Consider the following 17,420-nt stretch of genomic DNA (forward strand, 5'->3'; position numbering starts at 1 on the left):
ATTAAGCCAGAAATATATTTAAAGGATACAACCACCGGTTGCACCGGGTACCTGCTTAATCTCTTTACGAAATGAATTAATTATATTTAGTCACATCATTTAATCCGTTATAATGAACTTTATTTTATTGTAATTTACTTCATACTTAATCGATTTCCGTATGAAAAATCTAAGAGTGTTCAAACCCTTGGTTAAACTTGAAATTCTGTATTTATTATCCCTTGCTCAGCCCGTCATTGCTCTCAATATCAGCGATGCTACCGAGTTTTTCTTTAAAATGTTTCTTTGGAAACCGTATTCGAACCTCTGTAAGGGGTTTTTAAAATTCAAGTGAGTCAACTTAACGAAATTAATATTATTTTGCTTGATTGTTTGTTTTATTGTTTGGTTCCTGTCATTCGCAATGACAGGTTGTGTGGCTGAATTGTTTTTCTGGACTGTCGGAAGCAATGTTTACATACCTGATAACATCACTGGTTGTCATGTGTACCACGAAAAAGATGAAAGAGTCTCCAGAGCGGAACATCCATATTGGCATGAAAAACAAATGTATACAGAAAGTCGTGATATTACTTGGAGTCTACGTAACAAGAGACCGGATAAACTTAGGGATACTTTAAAAGAAGTGGAAATTTTATTAAGCCAATACAAATGTGTTAAGGCCAGTTGGAAAAATAAAGTCGTCCTCCAGATTATTTTAAGCAATGGATATGTAATTACGTACCTTGTTAAACAAAATGTTGCCGATATCGAAAAAGTACTCATTGATAAATCACTTTGTGGAAAATTGAGCGGAGAATTCATTTCCGATGCTCTCCTAACCAACAGTTTTATTATTCTGTCATATCCTAATCTCGCTAAATTGGATTATGTTTACTTTCAAAAAAGAGGCAACGCGGGAGATGTCGGGAAGAAAATTGAGAAAGTGTCAGCTTTTGATCCAAAATTTGGTCATTTTCAAATCCCTGGACCATCAACAAGAAGAGTAAACAGACACTTATCTTATTGTTCTGATCGAAATTTGCTCTTGGTTTGGTGTTCTATCAATCCCAAGGATGGTTGTCCGTGGTCACCGCTGGTCAGTGATTGTGAACAGGCCAATTTGGTGTTGTTATCAATAAATGGACCTCGATTAGAAGTTATTTCTCACGTCAAAACAGAATATAACCTTCTGAATGCTACTTTGAGTCAAAAAACTCAACAAATAATTACGGTAGAGCTGGTCTCAAGTCGGTCAGAGGAAACAACTGTTGAAAGAGGGACATATGAAATCTTAAAAACAAAGTTACAACAGAGTAGATCTATATCTATGACTTTGCCCAGTCTCTTCACCTGCCTTAGTGTCCATCCCTCAACAAACAGACTGCTATTTGGTTGTCAAGATGGAACTTTAGTGATGTTTGATGAAACTTTTATGACAATGCATTCAACCCAAGCCAGTTTAGTACCAGTAAATATAAAATGGCACTCAAATGGTGCTGTTGCGTTTGTTGTAAGTGCCTCTGGGAATATTCAGTTATTTGATCTCGCTCTTAACCACCTCAACTTCCAGTTGCTTGGTGACCAGTTTTCTTCAGAGAAAGTATTAAAGACTGATATGTTTTTTAAGAAAACCGTTTTCTTTGAAGATATGCAATGGAATGATTGTGACAATGATACTGAACTTTCAAGAAATTCTCAATTTCTTTTACTTATATTCAACAAAGGCCCACTAGCTGTTTTACAGTTATACTTTGGCCTTATGAGTCAAGAAGGTTTGTCTGTCCTTGAACTGATCAAAGAATATATAAAACACCAACAGCTTTATGAAGCTACCAACCTGTTATGTTCTTTACATTGGGAAAGCGATGGCCCAAGTTGCTATGCAGGTATTTCAGCTATTGCTAATTACCTTTTGCGACTGCCACTCAATGCAGAAAGAGAAAGCTACCTTGAAAAGACTCTAGGTATGTTTTATTCTCCAGTGAAAACATCAATTGCTAACATATTAGAATATCGAGATCCAATATGTAGACTTGCTCGACGATTTTTTCATTTGCTTCTCAGATATTCTCGGTTTGAAAAGGCTTTCTTGCTTGCTGTTGATATAGGGAGTGAAGATCTGTTCATGGACTTACATTACACTGCTGTAGATCACAATGAAACGTCATTAGCAGAAGTTTCAAAAAAGAAGGCTGAAGAAATTCAAGAGTTATGCATAAATTCTTCAGAAGAAGAAAGTTCTGAGTCAGACTATCATTCTGATTACTATCAGAATCCTTTGCAGAGCTATCCCAGTAACTCTGACCTTGTTGAAAAGGTGATGCACCATCAAAAAATTAAGAAATCACCTAGTCTGCAAGAACGATGTCCAAGTCGTGTCCCAAAATTAAGATTAAGACATCGTACAGAAAATACCGACAAAGATTCAACTGTTGATTATTTCCATTCCACAACCTCTTATCAACCCTCTGAAAACTATCATGATGCAATCGGTAAGGAATTGGTTAATGAATTAATTCAAGACTACACAGATGCTTTACTGGACAAACCTACAATTGATGTTGATGGCTCTAGTCATGTTTTTACATATTTATAGTTATTTAACATTAGCCAAAATAATTAAAAACAAAACCCTTAAGCTCCTTAAGGGAACTTCAACACAGTTGCTCAATCTGCTAGAAATAGCAGCTAAATTCATTCACATCATACCCTACCATCTTAACCATTTACCTGTCTAAAGCATTTTCATAAGTTTGTCCAAACCATCCATGCTTGTTTTCAGACTTTTGGTAAGCCCTTCTTTCATATGTCCTGAGTAACATAAAGCTTTCTTTAATAAATTCCATGTTGCTCTGGTGGTTGAAAAAAATTGCCAATGTGAATCATATATGATGAATGGATGCCAGGGAAATACACAGGACATATAAAGTTTTAAGAAAAAAAGGATACATTAGAAAATGTAGTCCTACATATACAAAAAAGATGGGATGGTTACACCTGGAATGCCTTTGACAGTAGATTTGCTTAATCAAAGCTCACCTGGGATTAAACAACAGCTAAAACACCTGTTTCATTACTTCAAAGTTAAGTACCATCAGAAAATGGTTATTTTCTGGTGAACCACTGCTCCTTGCATAGCAAACAGGCTCCTGCAAAGAAAGCATACATTTTGTTTTTCTTCCATCTATTTGTTTATGTTTGGGAAAAATGAATATTGAGATATAAAATATTTGATTTTGGATTCTTTAAATTCTTAATCAGTGTTTGTCAACCATTTTCTTTTCCTGTGGTGCCTTTTTGGTTCCTGTTATATTCATATAAATCCTCCTAGCCATTAGATGTTTAACAAAATCCTATTATAGATCCTTCTAGCCATTCAATGTTTAACAAAATCCTATTATAAAAGTTGTTGTTGGCACTCCGTCGCTTACGACGTTGAGGGTTCCAGTTGATCCGATCAACGAAACAGCCTACTCATGAAATTAACGTGCAAGTGGCTGAGCACTCCACAGACACGTGTACCCTTAACATAGTTCTCGAGGATATTCAGCGTGACAAGGCTGACCCATTTGAATTACAGGTACAACAGAAACAGGAAGTAAGAGTGAGAGAAAGTTGTGGTGGAAGAGTACAGCAGGGTTCGCCACCATCCCCTGCCAGACCCTCGTGGAGCTTTAGGTGTTTTCGCTCAATAAACACTCACAACGCCCTGTCTGGGAATCGAAACCGCGATCCTATGACCGCGAGTCTGCTGCCCTAACCACTGGGCCATTGCGCCTCCACATTATAAAAGTATAACCAAATTTATTGCTCATGAATTTTAACAAGATCTTATATGCGCCTCCAAGGGTCATGTGGACCCCGGATGAGAACCACAGCTGTAAATAAATGGCAACATCTTTTCCTTCCATTCTAATGATGCTAAGGACCAGAAAATTATTTTAAAGAAGATAAAATTCATTAGGTGCAAACATGGCTGTGTGATTAAGAAGCATACTTCATGATAGTGTCGTTTCAGGTTCAGTCCCAATGCGTAGCACCTTGAGTGAGTAATTTGTACCATAGCCCTGGGCCAACAAATACTTTGTGAGTAAATTTGATAAATGGAAACTGTGCAGAAGCCTATTGTGTATGTATGTGTGTGTATGTCTTTATCCTACACCCCACTTGACAACCGGTGTTGTTTCGTTTATGTCCCCTGTAACTTAGCAGTTCAGCAACAGAGACTGATAAAATAAGTACCAGACTAAAGAAAAAAAAATTAATTGGAGTCGATTCATTTGGCAAAATCTTTGAAGGCAGCATCCTGGCTTAGTTGCAGTTTGGTATAAAAGACATTCAAATGCTACCATTCCTGTACACTAGCGTAGCTAGGGGGTGCGGTAGGGTTGGTCCACCGTGGGTGGCTCTTTCAAAGGGGCAGCACTTTTGGGTCTGTTGTAGGCAATATGTGTTTTTTTGTGGGGTCTGGGACAGCAAACGGAAGGGCACACTCTAGCCTGAGTGGCACACACTCTAGCTACACTAGTGTTCCTGTATCATATTTAATCTCATTGTTGATAAATAGGACACTTGTACCTAAAAACGACATAGTTTTCTGGTTGATAACAACATTTTGTACATGTAAACCGCATTCTCTTTTCCATTTCCATGTTAACATACCATCCAAAGATTTCTTTGGAAATGTAAATTATATTTTTCTTTCCTTTCTTTTCACCTACATCTAATAAAAATTAAAAAGTTGTGATCTCACTGTTTTACCATCATCATTTAATGTCCGTTGTCCATGCTGGCATGGGTTGAACAGTTTGATTAGGCTTGGTAAGCTGGAAGGCTGCACCAGACTCCAGTCTGATTTCCATAGTTTTTGTCTGTTTGTATTTGTTCCCCCCACCCCTTGCTACTTGACAACCTGTGTTGCTGTGTTTATGTTCCTCTAACTTAGTGGCTTGGCAAAAGAGACTGACAGAATAAGTACCAGGCTTTAAAAAGATTAGTATATATGTACTGGGGCTGATTTCTTTGACTAAAATTCTTCAAGGTGGTTCCCCAGTACGGCAGCAGTCAAATTACTGAAACAAGCAAAAGAACGGAATCATCCAATTCCATATTCGTTTTGTTTTTCTAATATGACTAAGGTGTCTATATACAAGAAAACAACGTATTTATTTTAAGGTGCATTTTCCTCTGTCCCTATCTCCATTCTTCCACCATCTTAGCTACCCACCCATGTCACTTATATTCCTCTTCCTGTAACTTGAGGGTGTTCTCTGGCATGTCTTTACCACCATTCTTTTTTCTTTTTTAATAGAGGTAACCGTATATCTCCTTTACAGCAAGATACTTGTTCCTATCTCTATAACACTAACCTCTCATCACCTCGCATAGAGCCACTTCCCTCAATACTACAGTACACTCAAATGAGTGAAGGGCTTGTTTTGTGAATTACTTGGTGACCTTACTAGCGCTGGTGTCACATAAAAAGCACCCAGTACACTCTGTAAAGTGGTTGGCATTAGGAAGGGTATCCAGCTGTAGAAACCATGCCAAAACAGAACTTGTCAATGCTGGTGCCATGAGCTCAGGTTAAATGCTACATTGGAAATACTCCAGTATTTTACCTATCGGTACCTTAATGTCAATGTGTGTTGGCAACATCTTTGATCTGAAATTATTTGCTGTAATAAATATGAAAATATTGTTGCATTTAGATGAGCATATTAGTAATTTATTACAAAGACCATACAGAACTTCCTAATTTTCCCATTTTTTACAAGTCATACGACTAACTTCAATTTGTTGGCTGAAACAGCATGTTGATAGTCTATGAATAGAAATGTGTTTGTAACTTGAAATAACTTGGTCTTTTTAGCTGTAACTAATCCAGTAATAACAATACAAAGTATGCAGCCCTTAAAACGGTTTTTGTGCATTTACAGAGAATACCGAACTGTCTTACACAGGAACTTGTCTTTAGGAATTCCCAATCAGTTATGAATACCCAAATTGTGAAGTCAGTTATCTAAAACAGTCGGGATATTTCCCTTATCAGTTTGAATATGAAAAATACTTTTTTATATTAGCGTCTTGGTTTAGAGAGAAATGTTCTTTTGTGAAGGAGAGAGACATTTTCCCAAACCATTGAAAATTAAAGTTCCAACTGAATTATGAAAAGAAAAGAGGAAAAAAAAACCCATCCTACAATTAGATGTAGGTGTAGGTATGGCTATGTGATAAGAAAGTTGCTTCCCAACCACATGGTTTTGGGTTCAGTTCCACTGTATGGCACCTTGGACAGTTGTCTTCTACTATTGCTCTGGATTGCCTTATGAGTGGATTTGGTTGACAGAAACTGAGAGAAGCTCATCATGTGTGTGTGTCTGTTCCATCATTGGTGTTGGTTTGTTTGCATCCGTGTAACCTAGAAGTTCAGTTAAAAAAAAAATTGATAATATAGCCAGACATAAAAAAAATATTAGGGTCAATTTGTTTGACCAAAGTGGTGCTCCAGCATGGCCTCAGTCTAATGACTGATAAAAATAAAAATGAATTATAAATATTCCAAATAGAAAGAAAAAATTTAATATCCTGAGTATTGAAAGAAATATATAATAAAAAAAACAAAATCAGGTATTTGGTGGATTTTTTCAAAAGCTGTCCTTTTTTTTTTTTAAATAGTCTATATTCTTATCCCTCATCTTCCTTACCATTTTCCATTCCCATGAAGCTTGGGACTTTGCAAGACAATCATTTAAAAAAAAAATAGAAAGAAAAATTCTGCTAGAAATTCTAAGGTGTGTTTCCCCCAAGAATTCCTATGAGGCATGGGACTTCAAAAGATAGTCATTCGAAAAAAAACTCAGAAGAAATTCAAAGATGTTTTTCCCCAAGAATTCCCCACCTCCTCCGTAAAAAAAAAACAACAAAAAAACTGAAGAAATTCTGAGATGGTTTTTCCCCAAGAATTTCCCGAAAGATTTCTGGCAGAAATTCCAATATGTTTTTCGCAAGAATCACCATGTGGTATGATATTTCGAAAGATAGTCATTGCACATACACACACAAAAAAAAAAAAGAAAAAAATTCCGAAAGAAATTCCATAAATCCTTGAAAAACCCATCTGCTAGTGAAATTGACCGAGTTACTTCCCTTCGATGTCAATCTTCTGGTCGCCAGCTTCAATGGCGGAGTTGAATTAGTAATCTCACATTACTATTATTTAGTGTGTTGTCGTTAAAAAGTATGATCGCTACTGATACACAACAAATGTTATTCCCAACAGTTTCTGACGTTGTGTTTGTGATAGAATCCACAGCAAATCTCGCCGCTCACAAAGATATCTTAAAAACATCGTATATTCAACCAACACTTGAGTAAGTATCTCGATTCTAAAATGGCGGTTTGTTCTTATTGACGTTTCCAACTTCTTTTGTTCATTTATCATGTATATGCTTACATATTGATACCAATAATTTTACACAATATATTTTTTTTCCAAGAATGTCAACAAATCCTAGTAAACTTTTTAGCACAAGGCTCTCTCTTGTAAGATCGACTACTCACGACCAGCTAGGGCGGATGCGCGTTGGGAACCACTCTTCTTTAGTAGTACCCATTTCTAACGTAGACTCAGTGTTTTAGATGGAATAACATCGGAGTACTTAAGGCAAATCTTATAAAACGGTAAAAAAAAAGTATGTGTGTATACAATTACGCAAAAAATACATAAAAATATACGGCGAAAGTAAAGAATACGTACACCCGGTGTTTAGGTTTAGGGTTTTTGTTATGCAGAAAACGGGTTCTCTACGTATTCTGGGGCTAATGTAGTTTCGCACCTTTCCTTGAAAAATGCATTTAGAAAAAAAAAAGTTTTCGGATTCCTTATTTTTCATCCATATATTTATTTATCTGTCTATCTATTTATCCTTGTCTGTTTATTCATAAAATATATTTGTCAACTAAATGTGGCAATCCTATAGAAGACGGTATTACTGTTGTTTTTAGTCCCAGAAAGACATTCATATCTATCTATCTATCTCTTTATACACATGTCTATATGCTTATTGAATTTAAAATTTTGCATATTCGGAATCTCCGTCATCTAAAACATAGGGAAAAAATTTTGATAAAGTTCAAAATTTTAAAGTGGTGGTGGGAATTTTTTTTTTCATATTCGTAATCTCCGATATCTTAAACATAGGAATCCGAAAAAGTTTTTTTTTTTTAAATCCATGTTTCAAGGAGAGGTGCGAAACTGCATTAGCCTCCGTATTCTTTACCTCTGCCAAATATACATACAAATACATATGAATATATAACGAAAATATAAAATGGTATGTGAGTGCTTGAACTCGGTACATCCGTATTAGAAACGAGAAGGAAAAAAGTTATAGACATATGGACAATATACATAATTAAAAAAGAATTATAAGTATTTCATGGCAGAGATAAGGTCTAATATTCATGCTACAATCGTTTCGGGGAAAATGTTATTGGGAGGTGGATAAAGTATTCCTGTCTAGCTCCCATATAAACAGTTCCTTCATCAAGGAACACATAAAAGGGAAATTAAAGTCTGTTATGTGTTCCCTGATGAAGGGACTTTATATATAGGAGCTGGACAGAAATACTTTATTCACCCACCAATAACATTTTCCCCGAAATGATTGTAGGATAAATATTAGACCTTATCTCTGCCATGGAATACTTATAATTCTTTTTTAATTATACATATTGTCGATGTATCTATAACTTTCTTCCTTGTTTCTAACACGGATGTACCGAGTTCAGGCACTCGCATACCATTTTATATTTTCGTTATGTATTCATGTACACTTTTATATGTCCATATGTATTTGTACGTATCTTTTTTTTATGTATTTTTGTGTAATTTTGTACACATATATTTTTTACAGTTTTATGAGATTTGCCTAAAGTACTTCGATGTTATAAAGGAAAATTGTTTATTGATTACCAAAATTTTGTGTATTCTATTGATGGTCTATATTATTCATATAGCTCATATTCTGAGCACTACGTCGTTGTTCTATATACGGAATTAATTCCTTCATTCTTTCCTTGTGTGTGTGTGTATATATATATATATATATATATATATATATATATATATATATATATATATAAAATATATGTGTGTGTGTGTATCACCATCATATGTCCGTTTTCCATGCTGGTGTGGGTTGGACGGTTTCACATGGAGCTGGCTAACCGAGTGCTGTCCAGTCTCCATCTGTCTATTGTGGCATTGTTTCTACAACTGGATGCCCTTCCTAACACCAACCACTTAACAGAGTGTGCTGGGTGCTTTTTTCATGGAACAGGCACAGGTGCAGAACTGGCATGGGTATTATTGTGTGTGTGTGTGTGTGTGTGTTTATATAATGTATCAACACACACACACATTGAATGGGATGCTAATCTGTTGCCAAATTGCTCATGTCAAAAGGGGCAATGAAACCTGATGTGTTCCTTGGCCTTGCCAGCTCCCGTACAGTCCAAGCCATGCCAGCATGGAAAATGAACTTTAAATGATGATGATAACCATAATATATATATATATATATATATATATATATATATATATATATATATATATATATATATATATCTATACTAGATGTAAGTTTCATGAACTACAAAATATAAATATTCATACTACCACACATGAAGCGTACCTTTTATAACTCTTTATAGTTTGTTCTGACTCTGTATTTCTGAGTTCAAATCCCACTGAGGTTAACATTGCTTTTCTCTTTGGGGGTCAGTAAAATAAAATATCAGTCAAAGCATTGTTATTATTAGCACCTGTTTCATTGAAAATGAAATCTTTGGATTTCTTGTACCAAATTTTTTATAGTAACATCTGTTATTTCCATCCAGGTTTTACTTTAATTGCAGTTGTAACTTGTCAGATAAAAGTAGCATTTTTTTAAAAATATCAGATCACGAAGAGAAAACATTGTGAATGAGAGGGATTTCTGATATAGGAAAACCAATAGACTTGTGTTATTATTTTTTATTTTTTGTTCGTTCCAGTTACTAGACTGTGACCATGGTGGTGTACTACCTTGAAGGGTTTTTAGTTGAATGAATTGACTCCGATACTTATATTTTTGCTAAGCCTGGAGCTTACTCTATTGGTTTCTTTTACTGAGCTGCTAAGGTACATGGATGTAAAGCCACCAACACTGGTTGTCAAGTGGTGGTGAGGGACAACGCAGTCACAAAGAAACACACACACACACACACATGTATACAATAGGCCTTTTTCAGCTTCCGTCTAGCAAATCCATTTAAAAACCTTTGGTTGGTCCAAGGCTAGAGTAAAAGACACTTGCTCAAGGTGTACCACACAGTGAGACTGAACTCAGAACCATGTGCTTGAGAAGGAAACTTTTCACCACACAGCCATGCCTCATAACCAATATAATTTTTAATTCATTCATTTTAAACCGATATCTTTTTTTTCTCTCTAGATATTTCAATGGCGGCCCACCTGATCCCACAGATTATGGATGCGATGTAAGTTGAAAATATTTGTATACTATTTATTTATTTGCTTTTATAACACATCACAGTACCGACCAGACTATCAGATGTACCCCACTGGTCACAATGTGCTTCCAATTCTGTCTTGATTGTTCCATTCTTTTCTACCTTGATCCAAATCACTTAACTCAGTTGTCTTCCCTTTGTTGTGAAGGCCTTCCTAGCGACCTTTTCAGACCTCTTGGATACCACTTGGTATTTGCACACGTCCACCTGCTCTCTCTGAGCCTTGCGACATGTCTGGCCCTGCAGAACTTATGCTTTTGTAAAAACGCAAGTGGGTGCAAATTGCAGAATATCCAGCATTTTCCAAACTGTGAGACCGACCATTCAGTGGGTCGCGAAATAAATAAAATGGGTTGTGACAAAAAAGAAGGAATGAAAAAAAACGCAAGTGAGTGCAAAGTGCAGAGTATCCAGCATTTTTCAAAGTGTAGGTCCCGACCCTTCAGTGGATCGCGAGATAAATAAAATGGATCGCAACAAAGAGGTTTGGAAAACGCTGGATTATAATCTTGCTGCATTTTTATTACATTTATTTAAAACTCTTTATTTTTGCAGTTCAGTTGCACATTGTATGCACTGGTGGCCTTCCATTCTGCTGACATTGCACCAGAGCCTGCTGCACGATGTTATGCTCCTACTACAAACATTCATACATTCCTTGGATGGTTTGATGGAATTCCGTAAGTTATTATTGTTTTTTATTATAATTATTATTATTATTATCATCTTATAAGGCAGTGGGCTGGCAGAATCATTAGCATGCCGGGCAAAATGCTTAGCGGTATTTCGTCTGTCTTGTTCTGAGTTCAAATTCCACTGAAGTCAACTTTGCCTTTCATCCTTTCGGGATCGATAAATTAAGTACCAGTTAGGCACTAGGGATGATGTGATCGACTTAATCCCTTCCCCCTAATTTGAGGCCTTGTGCTTCCAGTAGAAAGGATTATTATTATTAACATAAGGTGGCAGAATCGTTAGCACACCAGGTATATTACTTAGCATTTCCCCTGTCCTTATGTTCTGAGTTCAAATTCCACCAAAATCTAGTTTGCTTTTCATCCTTTCAGGGTCAATAACAAGTAAGTGATAAAAGATAACAAAATAAACTGGTTAAATTGTATGAATTAATTATTTTTCTCTTTTATTTTTAGATTTATTGGTGGTGCTGGTGAAGGCAAAAGTCACATAGCAGAGGGTTTAAGTACAGCTATTCAAGTTTTTGATGATTTCAGTAAAAAGAGACATCCCAGGTTTGTCCTAACTAGAAATACATTTTTTAATGCTTTTTACATTTCGACAATAATGACAATATTGTGACATTAATCCAAGAGTCATTATCACCATCGTTTAACGTCCGCCTTCCATGCTAGCATGGGTTGGACGAAATTATTTGTATAATGCTAATATCTGATTGACTTCTTTAGATATGCTGTGGCTTCACTTCAGTTTCCTTCTAATTATTAAATTTTTTTTTTTACATATTTCATTATAGTATCAAACCACAGTGCCATTGTATATTAGTGACAAATTCTCCACCATATCAGCTACCAAGCTATCAAGTAAAGAATTATGCTGGTCATACTTGCGAAGATCTTGTCAAAATGATGTCTAACGTAAGTTTTATCCTTTGTCTTCTCATTCTGTATTTTTGCACCTGAATTTTGAAACCACACGAGTTACAGGTTCAGCCCCACTTTGTGGCACCTTGAGCAAATGTCTTCTACTGTAAACCTGGGTTAACCAAATCCTTATGAATAGATTTGGTAGATGGAAATGGCAGGAAGCCTGTTATATACTGTACACTCTGTTAAGTGCAGAGGCGCAATGGCCCAGTGGTTAGGGCAGCAGACTCGCGGTCATAGGACCGCAGTTTCGATTCCCAGACAGGGCGTTGTGAGTGTTTATTGAGCGAAAGACACCTAAAGCTCCACAAGGCTCCGGCAGGGGATGGTGGTGAACCCTGCTGTACTCTTTCACCACAACTTTCTCTCACTCTTACTTCCTGTTTCTGTTGTGCCTGTAATTCAAACGGCCAGCCTTGTCACACTCTGTGTCATACTGAATCTCCCCAAGAACTACGTTAAGGGTACACGTGTCTGTGGAGTGCTCAGCCACTTGCACGTTAATTTCACGAGCAGGCTGTTCCATTGATCGGATCAACTGGAACCCTCGACGTCGTAAGCGACGGAGTGCCAACAACAACAACTCTGTTAAGTGGTTGGTGTTTGGAAGGGCAAGTAGCAGTACAAACCATGCCAACGCAGATGCAGAATCTGGTGCAACTCTCTGGCTTGGCTGTTCTTGTCAAAACATCTAGCCCATGCCAACATGAAAAAGGGAATGTTAAATGATCTTGACTTCTCCTTAACTTATCATTCAACCAGGAGGGGTTAAGCTAGCTCCTATTGAGTTCATTGTGTCATGAGTTTAGACAGTCCATGCATGTATGTTGGCGGCTGATTCTGCAGTGTGTCGAAGCTGTTCCCAGTTCCAGCAACGAATACCAAGGACTCTAGGGGCAAAAACGAATTCCATATCTGCTCTGACTGTCATGAGCCATGTCTTCAGCTGACCACTTCTCCACATATACCAACCTGGGGGAGGATCTGGCGCTATCACTCTCTGGATGAGTTCATCATGGCAGTACTGTGATGTGCGACCAAACTACCATAGTCTTCTCGTCAGAAGAGTTCTCTCAAGAGGCGAGAGACCGCAGTGAACAAAGTTGTTGGTTCGAAATGCAGTCTGACATACGCAGTCGGAGAAGATGACAAATACATAAGCGATAGAAGACCTCCAGCTTCTGGAGATCAGCAACACGCATTGGACAGTCAGAAAGCCCTACAAGTTTCAATTCCACTGCATAGCATTTTTTGGGGCAAGTGTCTTCTACTATCGCCCTGACCCAACCAAAGACTCTTGTGAGGATTTGGTAGACAGAAACTGAAAGATATCCATCAAAGGCGGCGAGCTGGCAGAAACGTTAGCACGCCGGACGAAGCGCTTAGCCGTATCTCGTCTGCCGCTACGTTCCGAGTTCAAATTCCGCCGAGGTCGACTTTGCCTTTCATCCTTTCGGGGTCGATTAAATAGGTACCAGTTACGCACTGGGGTCGATATAATCGACTTAATCCGTTTGTCTGTCCTGGTTTATCCCCTCGGTGTGTAGGCCCTTGTGGGTAGTAAAGAAATAACACGCATTGGCCAGGTCTCACAGCCATAGGGGAGAACCGTTTGGATGAGTGCCTGGTAAATATGGCATTTTGTCGCGAGGTGGATTTCCTGCGTGACCACAAGTACTTATGTGATGACGATGATGATACATAAACATGATGGGTATCTTTCAGTTTCGTATTTCTTTATTACCCACAAGGGGCTAAACATAGAGGGGACAAACAAGGACAGACAAAGGGATTAAGTCGATTACAACGACTCCAGTGTTTCAGTCATTTGACTGTGGCCATGCTGGAGCACCGCCTTTAGTCGAGCAATTTGACCCCAGGACTTATTCTTTGTAAGCCTGGTACTTGTTCTATCGGTCACTTATATTTATATATATGTATATATATATATATATCATCATCGTCGTTAACGTCCGTTTTCTATGCTAGCATGGGTTGGACGATTTGACTGAGGACTGGCGAACCAGATGGCTGCACCAGGCTCCAATCTGATCTGGCAGAGTTTCTACAGCTGGATGCCCTTCCTAACGCCAACCACTCTGAGAGTGTAGTGGGTGCTTTTACATGCCACTGGCACGAGGGCCAGTCTGGCGGTACTGTGGGCAGGGAACACTGACGGGGTCGGGGGCGTAGGAATACTTCTAGCGGAGAAATGGGTGGATAAGGTAATCGAGGTCGTTAGAGTAAGTGACAGAGTACTTAAGATCAGACTAGTGCTTCATCATAGATTAGCTACTGTCATCTCAGCCTATGCACCTCAACCTGGGCTACCAGATGGTCTGAAAGACCAATTCTATGACACCCTCTTGCAAACTACCTCGTCGACGAGTGACAGGGACCTTCTCTTTGTGGCTGGAGACTTCAACGGTCATGTCGGACGTCGTGCTGGGGGCTTCCATGGCATACATGGAGGCTATGGCTTCGGTTCCCGCAACGAGGAGGGAACCAGACTGCTGGAGTTCTGTGATGCAACCAATCTTATGGTCTGCAATACCAACTTCAGGAAACCTGCCAGTCACCTAGTCACCTACCGCTCCGGCAGACACTCTAGCCAAATCGACTACATCCTCGCCAGAAATAGGGAAAGAGGGCGGCTTATAAATGCCAAAACCTACCCTGGCGAAGAATGTACCCCACAACATAGATTAGTAGTTAGCGACTTTGGGATCAAGGCAAAATGGGTGCCCAGAATTAGACAGGCTTGGAGAAGAAGGGTGTGGAAGCTTAAAGACCCTGCAAACGGACAGAGACTTAGAGACAAGTTACTTGAAGCATTTAACGAAATAGAAGGGGATATAGCATCATACAACGTGGAAGACAATTGGAGATTTCTGCGGGACAACCTGTTGAAAGCCACCGACCAGATTTGTGGGTGGTGTAAGGTCCCCTCCCAACCCAGAGTAACGTGGTGGTGGAACAAGGAGGTAGACAGGGCTATTAGACAAAAGAAACAGGCTTGGAAGGACTGGAAGAACGGTGGTAGCAGGGAATTGTACCAATGTGCCAGAAGGGAGGCTAGGCGACAGGTTTATTTAGCCAGAGGGGAAGCAGATAAGGAAAGATTTGCCAATGTTCTGCGCCGTGAGGACCAAAGACTCGAGGTATTTCGTGTTGCAAGACAGTGTAGGAGAGAGAATAGTGATGTTGTAGGAGAGAAATGTGTTCGCATGGATGATGGTACGCTTGCATTAAATGAGGATGCAAAGAAAGAGGTCTGGAGATGCCACTACGATAGATTGCTTAATAAAGAGAATGAATGGGAGAAAGAGAGCCTGCCTTATGTCGACCCAATAGAGGGACCAGCTATCCGAGTTGATAGTACCAGGGTAGATAAAGCAATTAAGAGTATGAAGACCGGGAAAGCCCCCGGCCCATCAGGAATCACTGCAGAGATGCTCAAAATATCTGGCAGTGTTGGCTATAACCTAGTCACCCGTATTACGAACCAGGTGATACACGAAGGAGTCATACCCTATGACTGGTGTAGCAGCATCATAGTCAACTGCTACAAAGGTAAAGGGGACGCTTTAGATACAAATAATTACAGAGGCATCAAGCTGTTAGATCAGGTTATTAAAGTTACAGAGAGGGTCATAGCCCAACTAATTAGGGAGCGAATCAATTTAGATGAGATGCAGTTTGGGTTCGTGCCAGGTAAAAGCACTACTGATGCCTTATTTCTAGTGAGACAGTTGCAAGAGAAATACCTAGCTAAGGATAAACCTCTGTACCTGGCTTTCGTTGACATGGAGAAAGCCTTTGACAGGGTCCCCCGATCCCTTATCTGGTGGTCAATGAGGAAACTTGGGATAGAAGAATGGTTAGTGAGAGCTGTGCGAGCCATGTACAGAGATGCTGCCAGTAAGGTGAGGGTTGGAAATGAGTACAGCAATGAATTCCGGGTAGAGGTAGGGGTCCACCATGGTTCCGTCCTCAGCCCCCTATTATTTACCATAGTCCTCCAGGCAATCACAGAGGAGTTCAAGACAGGTTGCCCCTGGGAGCTCCTCTATGCTGATGACCTTGCCCTAATTGCGGAGTCACTATCAGAACTAGAGGAGAAGTTTCAGGTGTGGAAGCAAGGTCTAGAATTGAAGGGCCTTAGAGTCAACCTAGCTAAAACCAAAATCCTAATAAGTAGGAAGGTAGATAAAACACAAACCCCTTCAGGTAGATGGCCCTGCTCAGTATGTAGAAAAGGAGTAGGTAGTAACTCTATAAGATGTACCCGGTGCAAGCTATGGACACATAAGAGGTGCAGCAACATCAAAGGCAGGTTAACTAGCAAGTTAGTTTTTGTTTGTGGCAGATGTTCAGGTGCAATAAAGACTGCAAACAAACAGGAAACAACTTCTATCTCATTCCAGGGTGAAAAACTAGAGGTAGTCGATAGCTTCCGCTATCTGGGCGACCAAGTTAGTAGTGGGGGTGGGTGCGCTGAAAGTGTAGCTGCTAGAATAAGAATAGCCTGGGCAAAGTTTAGAGAGCTCTTACCCCTGCTGGCGACAAAGGGACTCTCACTCAGAGTAAAAGGCAGACTGTATGACGCATGCGTACGAACAACCATGCTACATGGCAGTGAAACATGGGCTGTAACTGCTGAGGACATACGTAAGCTCGCAAGGAATGAAGCCAGTATGCTCCGTTGGATGTGTAATGTCAATGTGAATACCCGTCAGAGTGTAAGTATCTTGAGAGAAAAGCTGAACATTAGAAGCATCAGTTGTGGCGTGCAAGAGAGACGATTGCGCTGGTATGGACATGTGGTGAGAATGGAGGAGGATAGCTGCGTGAAAAAGTGCCACACCCTAACAGTTGAGGGAACCCGTGGAAGAGGTAGGCCCAGGAAGACCTGGGCTGAGGTGGTGAGGCAAGACCTTCGTACATTGGGCCTCACCGAGGCGATGACTACGGACCGAGACCTTTGGAAATGGGCTGTGCGTGAGAAGACCCGGCAAGCCAAGTAAGATCGTTGCCAGTGCCCCTGGACTGGTTCTTGTGCGGTTGGCACATGAGATGCACCATTTTGAGCGTGGCCGTTGCCAGTACCGCCTGACTGGCTCCTGTAGGATTTTCGAGCGAGATCGTTGCCAGTGCCCCTGGACTGGCTTGTGCGGGTGGCACATAAGACACCATTTCGAGCGTGGCCGTTTTCGTGCGGGTGACACGTAAAAGCAC

General features: G+C 39.5%; 2 protein-coding genes across 13 annotated transcripts in view; both read left to right on the forward strand.

The window, feature by feature from the left end:
- Window positions 1–45: 45 nt before the first annotated feature.
- Window positions 46–4,729, forward strand: LOC106884450 (WD repeat-containing and planar cell polarity effector protein fritz homolog). The gene has a single exon (XM_014935839.3). It carries the CDS (start codon window positions 404–406, stop codon window positions 2,576–2,578), a length of 2,175 nt encoding a protein of 724 aa, XP_014791325.1. The 5' UTR covers window positions 46–403; the 3' UTR covers window positions 2,579–4,729.
- Window positions 4,730–7,114: 2,385 nt separating this feature from the next.
- The window catches only part of LOC106884453 (mediator of RNA polymerase II transcription subunit 25), an 87,768-nt gene continuing 77,462 nt past the window's right edge, over window positions 7,115–17,420 (forward strand). For 4 of the 12 annotated variants that reach the window (XM_089354736.1, XM_089354739.1, XM_089354740.1 and 1 more), the window contains exons 1-5: window positions 7,118–7,355; window positions 10,482–10,527; window positions 11,116–11,240; window positions 11,712–11,810; window positions 12,053–12,173. In XM_089354736.1, coding sequence (XP_089210862.1) covers window positions 7,225–7,355; window positions 10,482–10,527; window positions 11,116–11,240; window positions 11,712–11,810; window positions 12,053–12,173 — 522 coding nt within the window. In that variant the 5' untranslated portion in view covers window positions 7,118–7,224. Of the gene's footprint in view, window positions 7,356–10,481; window positions 10,528–11,115; window positions 11,241–11,711; window positions 11,811–12,052; window positions 12,174–17,420 lie in introns of all 12 variants that reach the window. The other 8 variants (XM_089354735.1, XM_089354738.1, XM_089354742.1 and 5 more) reach the window with 4 other exon arrangements.

The sequence above is a fragment of the Octopus bimaculoides genome, chromosome 7, assembly GCF_046866305.1.
Source record: "Octopus bimaculoides isolate indiv1 chromosome 7, ASM4686630v1, whole genome shotgun sequence".
Classification (NCBI taxonomy): Eukaryota; Metazoa; Mollusca; class Cephalopoda; order Octopoda; family Octopodidae; genus Octopus; species Octopus bimaculoides.

Coding starts and splice junctions, on each gene's coding strand:
- LOC106884450 (XM_014935839.3), top strand. CDS start 404: ATGACAGGTTGTGTGGCTGAATTGTTTTTCTGGACTGTCGGAAGCAAT.